Source organism: Mobula birostris, chromosome 25 (assembly GCF_030028105.1).
Source record: "Mobula birostris isolate sMobBir1 chromosome 25, sMobBir1.hap1, whole genome shotgun sequence".
NCBI lineage: Eukaryota > Metazoa > Chordata > Chondrichthyes > Myliobatiformes > Myliobatidae > Mobula > Mobula birostris.
Genome location: NC_092394.1, coordinates 8,683,449 through 8,697,938, shown reverse-complemented (window position 1 = coordinate 8,697,938; position 14,490 = coordinate 8,683,449). Strand labels below are relative to the sequence as shown.

The following is a 14,490-nucleotide window of genomic DNA, read 5'->3' as shown; positions in this document are numbered from 1 at the left end:
CCGCTACCCTGGTCTAATGGCTGATATTGAGGCTAAGGTTTCTCCAGATGTTGGTCACAAACCTCTCTGGCAGCCTTCTGCACGAATCGCTCGTCTGTCAGGCGAAAGGCACGGCACAAGGCTTCAGCGGGGCTGTGCTGGAAGCTCTCCTGTCGAGCCAGGTTCACATGAAGGTGGATGGAGGCATAAATTGCAGCGTCTACCCCTCCGTGCCCGTCAAACACAGCAAAAAAGGACTGTTCCTCCTGGTCCTGTGCAGAGTAACAGATACAGAACCGGGAATCAAACAAAGGCAATGTGTCAAACTTCCAAAGCAATTTGTAGCCAAATATATCTTTCTGAATTGAAGCCTCCTTGTAAACGAGGTGACACATTGAACAGCATGTGCCCCACAAGCTATCAGCTAATGGACATCAGAGACACATCATCTGTGCAAACACACTCAGTGGCCACTTTATTAGGTACACCTGCTCATTAATGCAAATATCTAATCAGCAATCATGTGGCAGCGACTCAATATATAAAAGCACGTCGACATCGTCAAGAGGTTCCGTTGTTGTTCAGACCAAGCATCAGAATGGGGAAAGAAATGTGATCAAAGTGACTTTGACCATTGGTGTCAGACAAGGTGGTTTGAGTATCTCAGAAACTGCTGACCTCCTGGGATTTTTACGCACAACAACAGTCTCTAGCGTTTACAGAGCACGGTGCAAGAAACAAGATACTTCCAGTGAGTGGCAGTTCTGTGGGCGAAGACAGTTTGTTGATGAGAGAGGTCGGAGGAAAATGGCCAGACTGGTTCAAACTGACAGGAAGGTGATAGCAATTCAAATAATCACGCATTACAACACTAGTGTGCAGAAGAGCGTCTTTGAATGGACAACACTTCGAAACTTGAAGTGGGTGGGTGACAGTAACAGAAGAACACGAACATACTCCCAGTGGCCACTTTATTAGGTACAGGAAGGTGTGTCATAAAGTGGCCACTGAGATATGTTCATGGTCTTCTGTTGCTGTCGCACATTCTCTTCAAGGTTTGACGTGTTGTGCGTTCAGAGATGCTCTTCTGCACACCACTGTTGTAACGTGTGGTAATCTGAGTTACTGTCACCTTCCTATCAGCTTGAACCAGTCTGGCCATTCTCCTCCGACCTCTCTCATTAACTTCACCCACAAAACTGCCGCTCACTAATTACATCCCCTCTCCTATTCCTGCTTCCAATAATCCACACTCTCCCTCCCTCATTCACTGTATCTGTCGCCTCACTCTCATCACCCCCCACCACTCTTCTCCCTTCTTCTCATGTTACTCATACACCTCTTCTGCCTTTTCAACCTTCCATTCCAGCCAGACGTAATTTTCTGACTTCCCCCTTACTTGTTCTCTCACTGACCTGCAGCCTCGCCTCCTCTCACATAACCCTTCTGCACCCTTGTCCAATCTCCCTCCTCCCATTCCCCTGCCTTTCCCCCAAGCCTTAATTTTTCTGCTTTCCACCGTCCTTCCGGATCTCCCCCTTGCCTTTTGTCCTTTGCTTTCATCTTTGCCTCCCCCTACACACACACACACTCAACCATTAGTAACCACCCAGTCACAGAGAATAGCAGACTGTTTGATGAAGTAATTGTCTATGACAGCTGCTGTTGTCACATCATTGTAAGCATCACTTGAATTCATTACCTCTGCTCAGTGCACTCTCTGTTCTGAAGTGGATTCTGAAAACAAACAGCAGCCCATCTTGATGGATCTGCGCATTTTCTCTGTATTTACCGTGAATGCCCACAAGAAAATTAATCCCAGGGAGGTGTATGTACTCCAATAATAAATTTACTTTGAACTTCTGAGTGTCAACTGAAGATCGGTTGGGCGCTTAAGCATTAAAACCTAAGTTTAAAAGCTCAAAATTCAAAGTAAATCTATTATCAAAGTACATATATGTACTTTGTCCACCTTGAGATTGATTTTCTTGTAGGCATTCACAGTAGCGCAAAGAATTACAATGGAATCAATGAAAAGCTACACATAAAGACAACCAACGTGCAGAAGAAGACAGACTGTGCAAATAATAAATAAGCAAATATTGAGAAAATTAAGAGGGGTATTGATAGGGTAAATGCAAGCAGGCTTTTTCCACTAAGGTTGGGTGGGACTACAACCAGGGGTCATGGGTTAAGGGTGAAAGGTGAGAAGTTTAAGGAGAACATCAGGGGAGACTTCTTCACTCAGAGGGTCGTGAGAGTATGGAAAGAGCTTCCGGCACAAATGGCATGTGTGAGCTCAATTTCAACGTTTAAGGGAAGTTTGGATAGGTACATAGTTGTTACGTGTATGGAGGGCTATGGTCCTAGTGCAGGTCGATGGGAGTAGGCAGCTTAAATGGTTTCAGCATGGACGAGATAGACCGTAGGGCCTGTTTCTGTGCTGTACTTTCCTATATCTCTGTGAGTTATAGAGTCCTTTAAAGTGAGTCGATAGGTTCTGGAATCCATTCAGAGTTAATGTGAGTGAAATTCTCCACACTCCCAGTTAATGTGAGTGAAGTTCTCCACACTCTCAGTTAATGTGAGTGAAGTTCTCCACACTCTCAGTTAATGTGAGTGAAGTTCTCCACACTCTCAGTTAATGTGAGTGAAGTTCTCCACACTCTCAGTTAATGTGAGTGAGGTTCTCCACACTCTCAGTTAATGTGAGTGAAGTTCTCCACACTCTCAGTTAATGTGAGTGAAGTTCTCCACACTCTCAGTTAATGTGAGTGAAGTTCTCCACACTCCCAGTTAATGTGAGTGAAGTTCCCATCTTCCCAGTTAATGTGAGTGAAGTTCTCCACACTCTCAGTTAATGTGAGTGAAGTTCTCCACACTCTCAGTTAATATGAGTGAAGTTCTCCACACTCCCAGTTAATGTGAGTGAAGTTCCCATCTTCCCAGTTAATGTGAGTGAAGTTCCCATCTTCCCAGTTAATGTGAGTGAAGTTCTCCACACTCTCAGTTAATATGAGTGAAGTTCTCCACACTCCCAGTTAATATGAGTGAAGTTCTCCACACTCCCAGTTAATGTGAGTGAAGTTCCCATCTTCCCAGTTAATGTGAGTGAAGTTCCCATCTTCCCAGTTAATGTAAGTGAAGTTCTCCACACTCTCAGTTAATGTGAGTGAAGTTCTCCACACTCTCAATTAATGTGAGTGAAGTTCTCCACACTCTCAGTTAATATGAGTGAAGTTCTCCACACTCCCAGTTAATGTGAGTGAAGTTCCCATCTTCCCAGTTAATGTGAGTGAAGTTCCCATCTTCCCAGTTAATGTGAGTGAAGTTCTCCACACTCTCAGTTAATGTGAGTGAAGTTCTCCACACTCTCAGTTAATATGAGTGAAGTTCTCCACACTCCCAGTTAATGTGAGTGAAGTTCCCATCTTCCCAGTTAATGTGAGTGAAGTTCCCATCTTCCCAGTTAATGTGAGTGAAGTTCCCATCTTCCCAGTTAATGTGAGTGAAGTTCTCCACACTCTCAGTTAATATGAGTGAAGTTCTCCACACTCCCAGTTAATGTGAGTGAAGTTCTCCACACTCTCAGTTAATATGAGTGAAGTTCTCCACACTCCCAGTTAATGTGAGTGAAGTTCCTATCTTCCCAGTCAGTGTGAGTGAAGTTCCCATCTTCCCAGTCAATGTGAGTGAAGTTCCCATCTTCCCAGTCAATGTGAGTGAAGTTCCCATCTTCCCAGTTAATATGAGTGAAGTTCTCTACACTCCCAGTTAAGGTGAGTGAAGTTCTATATGCTCCCAACCTTTTATCTACCCCCCAGAGCCAGACTGCGGGAGTGTTACATTGTCAGGTTGCGGGAGTGTTACGTTGTCAGACTGCGGGAGTGTTACGTTGTCAGACTGCGGGAGTGTTACGTTGTCAGCGATGCAACCTTTCACACGAGAGGCTCAAGCAATGATCTGTTTGTCCTCCTTGATCTTATGGATCTCCTGAAACAATTCAGAGAAGAGTTCTCTTGTGTCCTAGACAACAGCGCTCTCTGAAATCGTACAACTAGGTGATACAGTTATCAATTGATTTCCTGGGATCTTTCTGTGTACATATTGACCTTTGCATTTCCCACATCACAGTAATGACTTCTTGATTGCTCTCAAATACTTTGGAACATCTCGAACTGGTGAAAAGCAGATCTCTCTAAATCACAAGAGTGTCAATTCAGTCTTTCTGACATTGCGTCTCTGTACAGGGTAAAGATAAAGCTCTCTTTTTGGGTTTCCTCATACCTTGAACTGAGACAGGTTTTTCAGATGTATTTTAAATTGTATCAAGTGAGGGAGATGGAGAGGACTAACGACTCCACTAAGCTGTACATCAGGTAGAGGTGGACCAGTCCACAGGGACAAGGCACTTCCATTCCTACCCATGGGCTAGTGGCCAGTGATTCCAGCTTCCAGCTGTTGGGTGGGACAGTGTCTGTCTGCATGTCCGAGTCAGCTGGGGGTAGTCAGAGGTCCAGTGTCTGTCCACGTGTCTGAGTCCGCTGGAGGCTAGAGTCCAAAGAAGCCCGACTTTCTTGGGATTAGAGGACCATGCATTATGTGGGAAGGAGGGAAGAATGGGGGTTGTTTTGCTGTTGTTGCTGTGTGTTCTGCATTGTTCTGCCAAGCATTGTGGGCAACCTATCTTGGCGCAGGAATGCATGGTGACGCTCGCGGGCTGCTCCCAGCACACCCTGTTAACGCAAACAGCACACTTCATGGTCTGTTTCAATGGACTCATGATAAATAAACTTGAACCTTGAACCCCCACTCATCCAATGTCCCACAGGACGTAGGGAGAAAAGGTGCATGGTGGTGTCATTAGTGCAAGGCCTCAGGATTCAGCCTTGGTTCACCAGAAGTGTGAGGGAGGAGCAGTTAAAAAAAAGAATAAAAAAGCCTAACATTAAAATATGCCTAGAAGGAAGAAAAAAAATCCGGGGCTAAGTGATCTTCATCTATACCACCTTGGATGGAAATAAGCCACTGAAGATTTCAAAGAACAGATAAAAGGGAATTTAAGAAATTTCAAGCACCGTGCCATAACTCTATCAGACCCTAAGACCATATGACCATAAGATATAGGAGCAGAAGTAGGCCATTCGGCCGATTGAGTCTGCTCCACCATTGGATCATGGACTGATCCAATTCTTCCAGTCATCCCCACTCCCCTGCCTTCTCCCTATACCCTTTCATGCCCTGGCTAATCAAGAACCTGTCTACCTCTGCCTTAAATGCACCTAATGACTTGGCCCCAATGGCCGCTCCTGGCAACAAATTTCACAGATTTACCACCCTCTGACTAAAGTAATTTCTCCGCATCTCAGTTCTAAATGGAGGTTCTTCAATCCTGAAGTCCTGCCCTCTTGTCCCTAGACTCCCCTACCATGGGAAAAAAAACTTTACCATATCTAATCTGTTCAGACCTTTTAACATTTGGAATGTTTCTATGAGATCCCCCCTCTTTCTCCTGAACTCCAGGGAATACAGCCCAAGAGCTGCCAGACATTCCTCATATGGTAACCCTTTCATTCCTGGAATCATTCTCGTGAATCTTCTCTGAGCCCTTTCCAATGTCAGTGTATCCTTGCTAAAATAAGGAACCCAAAACTGCACACAATACTCCAAGTGTGGTCTCACAAGTGCCTTATAGAACCTCATCATCACATCCCTGCTATTATATTCTGTACCTCTAGAAATGAATGCCAACATTGCATTCACCTTCTTCACCACCGACTCAACCTGAAGGTTAACCTTTAGGGTATCCTGCACAAGGACTCCCAAGTCCCTTTGCATCTCTGCGTTTTGAATTTTCTCTCCATCTAAACAATAGTCTGTCCATTTATTTCTTCCACCAAAGTGTATGACCATATATCTTCCAACATTGTATTTCATTTGCCACTTCTTTGCCCATACCCCTGAACTACCTAAGTCTCTCTGCAGGCTCTCTGTTTCCTCAACACTACGTGCTCCTCCACCTATCTTTGTAGCATCAGCAAATTCAGCCAGCCACAAGTCCATTAATCCCAAAGTCCAGATCATTGACATACATCCTAAAAAGCAGCAGTCCTAACACCGACCCCTGTGGAACTCCACTGGTAACCGGCAGCCAGCCAGAATAGGATCCCTTTATTCCCACTCTCTGATTTCTGCCGATCAGCCAATATTCCACCCATGCTAGTAACTTCCCTGTAATTCCATGGGCTCTTATCTTGCTAAGCAGCCTCATGTGCGGCACCTTATCAAATGCTTTCTGAAAATCCAAGTACACCACATCTGTTGCATCTCCTTTGTCTATCTTGCTTGTAATTTCCTTAAAAAATTGCAGTAGGTTAGTCAGGCAGGATTTTCCTTTCAGGAAACCATGCTGGTTTTGGCCTATCTTGTCATGTGCCTCCAGGTACTCCGTAATTTCATCCCTAACAATCAATTCCAACAACTGACATCAGGCTAGCAGGTCTATAGTTTCCTTTCTGCTGCCCCCCACTCTTCTTAAATAGTGGAGTAACATTTGCAATTTTCCAGTCATCCGGTACAATGCCAGAATCTATCGATTCTTGAAAGATCATTGTTAATGCCTCCTTAATCTCTCCAGATACTTCCTTCAGAGGGTGCATTCCATCAGGTCCAGGAGATTTACCCACCCTCAAACCATTAACCTTCCTAAGCACCTTCTCAGTCATAATTTTCACTGCACCTATTTCACTTCCCTGACACTCCTGAATATCCAGTATACAGCAGATGTCTTCCACTGTGAAGACTGATGCAAAAAACTCATTCAGTTCCTCTGCCATCTCTGCATCTTTCATTACAATATCTCCAGCATCATTTTCTACTGGTCCTGTATCTACCCTTGACTCTCTTTTACCCCTTATATACTTAAAAAAGCTTTTAGTATCTTCTTTGACATTAGTTGCCAGCTTCCTTTCGTAATTCATCTTTTCCTTCCTAATGACCTTCTTAATTTCCTTCTGCAAATTTTTAAAAGCTTCCCAATCCACTATTTTGGTGGATTAAAAATTAAAAATTAAAAATTAAATTAACCAATTTCCCCCAGGATCAATAAAGTATGACTATGACTATGACTATCTTCCCATTAGCTTTGGCTCCCTTGTATGCCCTCTCTTTTGTTTTTACTTTGGCTCTGACTTCATTTGTCAGCCATGGTAGTGTCCTTCTTCCATTTGAAAATTTCTTCTTATTTGGAATATATGTCTAGTATTTCTCTCATTTTTCACAGAAACTCCAGCCATTGCTGTTCTGCTGTCCTTCCTGCTAGTGTCCCTTTCCAGTCAATTTCGGCCAGTTCCCTTCTCATGCCATTGTAATTTCCTTTATTCCACTGAAATACCGACACATTGGAATTTAGATTCTCCTTCTCAAATTTCAAAGTGAACTTGACCATATTGTGATCACTATTCCCTAAAGGTTCCTTAACCTGAAGCTCTCTTATCACCTCTGGATCATTGCACAACACCCAATCCAGCACTGCCGATCCCCTAGTGGGCTCAACAACAAGCTGTTCTAAAAAGCCATCCCTTAGACATTCTACCAATGACCTCTCTTGAGGTCCAGTACTGGCCTGGTTTTCCCGATCCACTTTCATGTTAAAATCCCTCACGATTATCATGACGTTGCCCTTCTGACATGTCTTTTCTATCTCCTGCTGTAATTTGTAATCCACATCCTGGCTGCTGTTTGGAGGCCTGTATACAACTGCCATTAGGGTCCTTTTACCCTTGCCATTTCTTAACTCAACCCATAGAGACTCTACACCTTCCGATCCTATGTCATCCCTTTCTAATAATTTAATATTATTTCTTATAAACAGGGCCACACCACCCCCTCTGCCTATTAACCATTCTTTCTGATACGCTGTATATCTTTGGACGTTCAGCTCTCAATGGCAGCCATCTTTTAGTCAAGTTTCAGAGATGGCCACAACGTCATACTTGCCAATCTGTAGCTGAATTTCAAGATCGTCCATATTATTTCTTATGCTACGTGCATTCAAATATAACACTTTCAGTCTAGTATCTGTTGCTTTCAGCAACATAGAAGCAGAATTAGGCCAGTCGGCCCATCGAGTCTGCTTCACCATTCCATTCATGGCTGATCTATTATCCCTCTCCACCCTATTCCTCTGCCTTTTCCATGTAACTTTTGACACCTTTACTAATCAGAAACCTATCAACCTCCGCTTTAAATATACCCGGTGATTTGGCCTCCACAGCAGTCTGTGGCAATGAATTCCACAGATTCACTACCTCTAGCTAAAGAAATTCCTCCTCATTTCTGGCCAATGGAATGTTTTATCTACAACAGATGGTGAGGTTACACTTTTTAAAGGGGGTTGGAGGATTTACTTTACATCTACAATGTTGGGAGGAGACTTAGCAAAAGCTCAGTGAGGCAAGCCACACTCCATCACATTTGAATCTACGTACCTCTAGATTAAAGAGCGTGTTGAAATCAGGCAGACAGACATGTTTGTCCTCCATTTTCCTTCGCATATTCTTGATGGCGTGAATTGACGTTTCGAAGTAGGGGTGCGTTCTTCTCGTCAAAGGCAAATCCTTCACCCAGCTGCAGCAGACCTCATGGAGTTTTGTGAACACCATTCGGGCCAGCTTCGTCGAGTCAAACTCTGAAAAAGCACAAAGGTTAAGTGATTTGTCTCTCCTGCACGTAGACGGGCCTCGTCAGCAATGTGCACAAACCTAGAAGCAAATAAATACTTCTTTTAAATCGAGGCAGAGTAAGCGGAAAGTAAGTTCCAAACAACGATGCTGCCAAGCCAGCTGCAGTCACTGTATAGTTGTCAGGAGATGAATGTTAGTCAAACATCACAGGGCCGATGATACTCATGTTTACACTAAGGGCAGAAAGGTAACAGAAATCGATGGCGGTTTGATCAATAAAAATCTTGGGATCACCTGAGCTGTTGTGGCCCAGCTGGCAGAACATTTACCTCTAAGTTAGGAGGTTTCAGGGTCAAACCTACTCCAGAGATTTACACCAGCTGCTAGGCTCATGCTGAATTATCATCCATCTCAACCTCATTCTCCTCCCTTCTGCCCATAACTTCTGACGCACTTCCTAATCAGAAACCTCCCCATCAACCTCTGCTTTAAACATATCCAATGACTCAGCCTCCACTGCCGTCTGTGACAATGAATTCCACAGATTCACGTCCTTCTGGCTAAAGAAATTCCTCCACACCTCTGTTCCAAAGGGACGTCCTTCTATTCTGAGGCTGTGCCCTCTGGTCCTCGACTCTCCCACTTCCCTCCAAACACTTAAAGTTATCCCCATTGTCTGCCCTCTCCTTGTGTGAAAACTCTTCTATCCCAACACACTCTCAAAGATCTATATTTAATTTATTACTTGTTGAGATTCGGTGCGGAGTGGGCTTCCCCGGCCCTTCAAGCTACGCTGCCCAGCAACCCCCCGATTTAACTCTCGCCTAATCAAGGGACAATTTACAATAACCAATTAACCTACCAACCGGTATGTCTTTGGACTGTGGGAGGAAACCAGAGCACCCGGAGGAAATCCATGCGCTCATGGGGAGAACGTACAAACTCCTTACAGGCAGTGACAGGATTTGAACCCGGGTTGCTGATACTGTAAAGCGTGTGCTAACCACTACGGCACCAATCTTTCCCTCTGCCTCTCTCCAAGAGAAGTTCCCAATTGTTCAGGATTCTCAGACGGCATAATCTCAGTTCGGTATCACCAGTCTTTCCCCATGCGTGTTGCCCCCTGAAGGGGGCAGTACTGAAGGACTAGACTGTTTTGTCGAGGGTGCTGTCTTACACACGAGGCTTTACAATGAGACCTGTCAACTTTCGCAGGATTTTTCCGTGGCAAAGTGCTCCAAAGAACAGCGGAGTTATCCTCTGTGTCACGTTCAATATTTATCCCTCAATCAATGTGGCAGAAACATTGCCTGGCCATTATCATATTGCTTTTCCTGGGAGCTTATGGCCTATAAACTACATTCCCTTGACTGTAATACTGACTACATTTTAAACAAAAGCTTCAACGTGCTTTGGGGCATCTCGAGGTCATGAAATGCAAGTACGGTGTATTTGCCACCCTCCCCCAGCAGGCATGCAATATAATTTCTCCATGACATTAATAATTGCTGACAGGCCATGGCGAACAGATGGAAGAGATCTCTGGTCTAACCCGGCCTGTACAGCAGAGTATTGTTCATCAATCATTCACAGAGGGACCTGACAACACGCAGCTGACTCAGCCTACAGCACCCAGCGATTGTGTCGAACCGTATCTCTTCTCCCTCGTCAGCAGGCCGAGCTGTATCAGTGACTGAGCATGAAGATATCATCTGTCTCTGCCAGCAAAGCTACTCCAAGTCCCAGCCGCCTTTATTCAAGTCCAACATCGTAATGGGTTGGGGCGCCCAACCCTCCCAACTCTCCTCTGGACCTCACTTCTTGCTTCTCCACTCGACCCAGTCCCTCACCATCTCCACACCAAACCTATCAGACAGGTCAGCAGTTGCAGAGGAATCCCCATCCAAACACTCGTCCATGATATGCGCAAATATGGGTTCAGTATTTTGTTTGACATCCGGGCTCTTCCCCAATTAGTCCCAAAATTGAGTTGCCTCCTGAACCATTCCTTACAGAAGCAGTTAGGAATCAAATTCATGTTCTGGGGTCACGCTGGGCTGGACAGGATAAGGGTGGTGGATTTTCTTGTAAAACTGTTGGGTTTTATTTTTTATTTAGAAATTCAGCACAGTGACAAGCCCTTCCAACAAGCCTACGCTACCCAACTGCACTCACAGAATCAATGAACCTACTAACCCGTATGTCTTTGGAATGTGGGAGGAAACGGGAGCACCCGGAGGAAACCCATGTGGTCATGGGGAGAGCATACAAACTCCTTACAGACAGCAGTGGAACCGAACCCAGGTCACTGGTGCTGTAATAGTGCCACACCAATTGCTACGCTACCGTGCTGCCCCCCTCCACCCCCTCCTCCCGCTTACGATATACTTATGCACGTCACTTTTATTTTCTAGATTTATTTCTGGAATTTAATTTCCTCCAGTTCTGTGCTCTACATGGTGCAAGGTATCATTGGTCCAAGATTACGAATAGTCAGTTCAGTAACAGAGTCAATACTGCAGTCCAATTAGGGTACTGGGGCCCAGTCTGGTTGATGGTAATCACCCAGGCTTACTTTTCTATTAATCAGTTGTGGGCTTCCTATGTTGGCGCTGGAAACTGGGCGACACTTCCGGCTGCCCCCAGCACAATCCTAGCTGACTTGATTTGATGCAAACACCATACTTCACTGTATGTTTTGATGTACACATAACACATAAAGCTAATCTTTAAGGTTTGGTTTCCAGCGATCATGGTACTGAAAGAATAGCTCCCCTTGAACTTGCGTCCATCCCTCGTCCAGATGAAAGGTCACTGACATGAAACATTTAAGCTCTGTTCCTCTCCCGACAGCTGCAGCCCGGTCTGCAGAGCATTTACAGCACTTTCTGGTCTTATTTTACATTTTCAAGGTCTGTAATATTTTGGATTTTCACACAGAACCAGCCCCCTAAAAGGAAACCCTCTGGATCCTGGCAGTAAAGTGAACCTCCCCCGGGCATTCGATATTCCCTGCAGATGAGGGGCATCTCACTTTCACATTAACACGATGAAGAAGGACAAGGCGATTTTTTTCTTAACTCTTCCAGAATCCTCCACAGCTGGACAACACCTAAAGCTCCCACCAAGAACGGAACCAGTGCCGCGTCATTATGGTGCCTTGATACATTGCAAGACTGCTGGTGGAACTGACATATGCATCAGGTATTCCACGTGCTGCGGTGTGCAGGTGTGCCACGTCACGAGGACTATTCTACAAGGAACGTGGCACGTGCACTCTACCGTTTGGGTATGCAGGTTCCATGTGGGAGCGCGAAGAGCGCATCGCGTGGCTCGTGGACTGGCCGGTGGGATGTGTCGTGTGTTTCTGGCGTGGGGGTGTGCAACGTGGACTGTTACATGGCTGGAAGGCCGTAGACGTGAAGTTGCATGTTTAGGCTCCTTCCTTGCCCCTCTGATGGGACAAAGGTGTGGGACCATCCACTCTGCATGGTAAGTAGAACTGGTCAAAAAAAGGGCTTCAATCATTGACAGCAACTGCCAGAAGAACGCAGCATCCAACACTGCTTCCTTCCCAAACAGACACTGGGAGCACTGCTGCCCACACACCCTGTAACCAAGGCTGTCACCCCCACTGCCTGGTTTAATTACAATGGCGCATTCTTCCCAATCCTTTCCGTTTTAATGACATCCACAACATGGGTTATCTAAGTTACCCCACAGACTTTTTAAGGATAAAATACACAAAGTGCTCGAGGAACTCAGCAGGTCAGGCAGCATCTAGGGAAACGAGATACTTCATCAGGACTTGTGGAGGGTCTCGGCCTGAAACATCAGCTCTTTATTCCTCTCCATAGATGCTGCCTGATCTGATGAGCTCCTCCAGCATATTGTGTGTGTTGCTTTGGATTTCCAGCCTCTGCAGAATCTTTTGTGTTTATACTTTTTAAAGCATGACTTTGGCCTTGAGTGGTACATATTCAGCACAAAGAGTGTGCGGAGATTTGTATTTGTTTCATCCTCACAATGAAGAGTAGCTAGAAAAGGACAGTGGTCTAATAGTTACTAGGCAACGATGCAGGCAGCTGTTTGAGTTGGAAATTCACCCTTGAGACTGTTCTCGGCTCTCTGATCTGCTTCAATCTCACCTGAGTCAGTGTTATGTTGGTCAGACGAGACTCTTTTGAGGCATTGTGCAATCTCTGGAGACTAAAGGGACTTGCTGGTCGTCAAGAAACAGCACAGGGTCCACTGGGCACCCAACCATCACATCTGACTAACATAAATAAACACATATCCACTCCCACTGCAGGAACTAGGACCGAGTTCCGTCATCACAGTGGGAAGATGACCTCTAAAACACTACTCAACTTTTAAATGGAACAATCTCTCCTAATTTTTCTATAACGTGTTTATCATTCAGAGTTGCACAGAATTGGGCCATTAAACTCAACTGCTCAATGCAGGGATTCATGACCTACATAAACCTCCCCTCACCCAGCTCTCCATCTTCTTCCACCATTATCCACTCACCATCATACTCTTTCTTCCACTCTCCCTCGTGTTTAACTGGTTTTCCATTGAATAAACCCAGTGGCTGCTTTATTAGGTATCCCCTAATAAAGAACAGCAACAGGAGGTGCAGTGCCTAATATGTTCATGGTTTCTGCTGCTGTGACCCATCCACTGTCAGGTTTGACGTGTTGTGCATGCAGAGATGCTCTTCTGCACACCACTGTTGTAATGGGTGGTTACTTGAGTTACTGTCAGCTTCCTGTCAGTTTGAACCAGTCTGGACATTCCCCTCTGACCTCTCTCATTAACAAAGCATTTTCGCCCACAGAACTGCCGCTCACTGTTGTTTGTTTCTCTCACCATTCACTCTAAATGCTACGGACTGCTGTACGTGAAAACCCCAGGAGATTGGCAGTTTATGAGATACTCAAGCCACCCTATCTGGCACCAACTATCATTCCACAGTCAAAGCCACTTGGATCACATTTCTTTCCCATTCTGATTTTTCGTCTGAACAACAAATGAACCTCTCGACCATGTCTGCATGCTTTAATGCATTGAGTTGCTGCCACATGATTGGCTGATTAGATATTTGCATTAACGAGGAGGTATTATACAGTTGTGCCTAATAAAGTGGCCACTGAGTGTATCTCTCTGCTATTCATCTCACACATTCTCTTCCCTTTCTCGGTTTCTCTTAAATTCTGAGGGACAGTCTTACATTTCTAGATGCTCCTCCCAAATGGAAGTACCTCCCTGCTTCACACCTCTGGGTCTGCTACGGGAATGAGGTGTTATCCGCAGAGGGTTGCTGAGTGGGGATTCACCGTGAAGGCCCAGAAGTAAGGTTGATTGTTACAATTGGCAATGGAGCTAGGTCTCTGCCCAATGCTTGGACCTCTAAGCAGACGGGCGTATCAGTGAGCGTAATGCCCTTGCTGCGCCAGTGGCCTGGCTTCAAATCCGCCTCTGTCTGTAAGGAGGCTGCACGTTCTCCTCGTGACCACGTGGATTTTGTCTGGGTGCCCGGTTACCTTCCACATTCCAAAGGTGTATGGGTTGAGAGGCTAGTAGGTCACATGGGTGTGGGCTCATTGGGTTGGAAGGGCTTGTCAGTCTGCGGTACTTTTAAATAATTAAATAAAATGAAGGAAACGGTGGCTATTGTCACCTGAGTCAAACACCCGATGTCAACAATGACTCAACAGGCAGCAGTGTAGTGTGCAGGGTCCGACTACCTGATACAACAAACCATGCATCCCAAACAGATGCTGCCCAACCTGCTGAGTTCATCCAACATACTGAAAGTGTT

General features: G+C 45.3%; 1 protein-coding gene across 2 annotated transcripts in view; it reads right to left on the bottom strand.

The window, feature by feature from the left end:
* Positions 1-14,490, bottom strand: part of ppm1e (protein phosphatase, Mg2+/Mn2+ dependent, 1E) — a 168,351-nt gene that overhangs the window by 16,482 nt on the left and 137,379 nt on the right. Inside the window, exons 1-3 of one of the 2 annotated variants that reach the window (XM_072242867.1) lie at positions 8,993-9,070; positions 8,469-8,668; positions 63-251 (exon numbers count right to left, since the gene is read on the bottom strand). In XM_072242867.1, the coding sequence (XP_072098968.1) occupies positions 63-251; positions 8,469-8,642 (363 nt within the window). In that variant the 5' untranslated portion in view covers positions 8,643-8,668; positions 8,993-9,070. Of the gene's footprint in view, positions 1-62; positions 252-8,468; positions 8,669-8,992; positions 9,071-14,490 lie in introns of those variants that run through there. The other variant, XM_072242866.1, reaches the window with a different exon arrangement.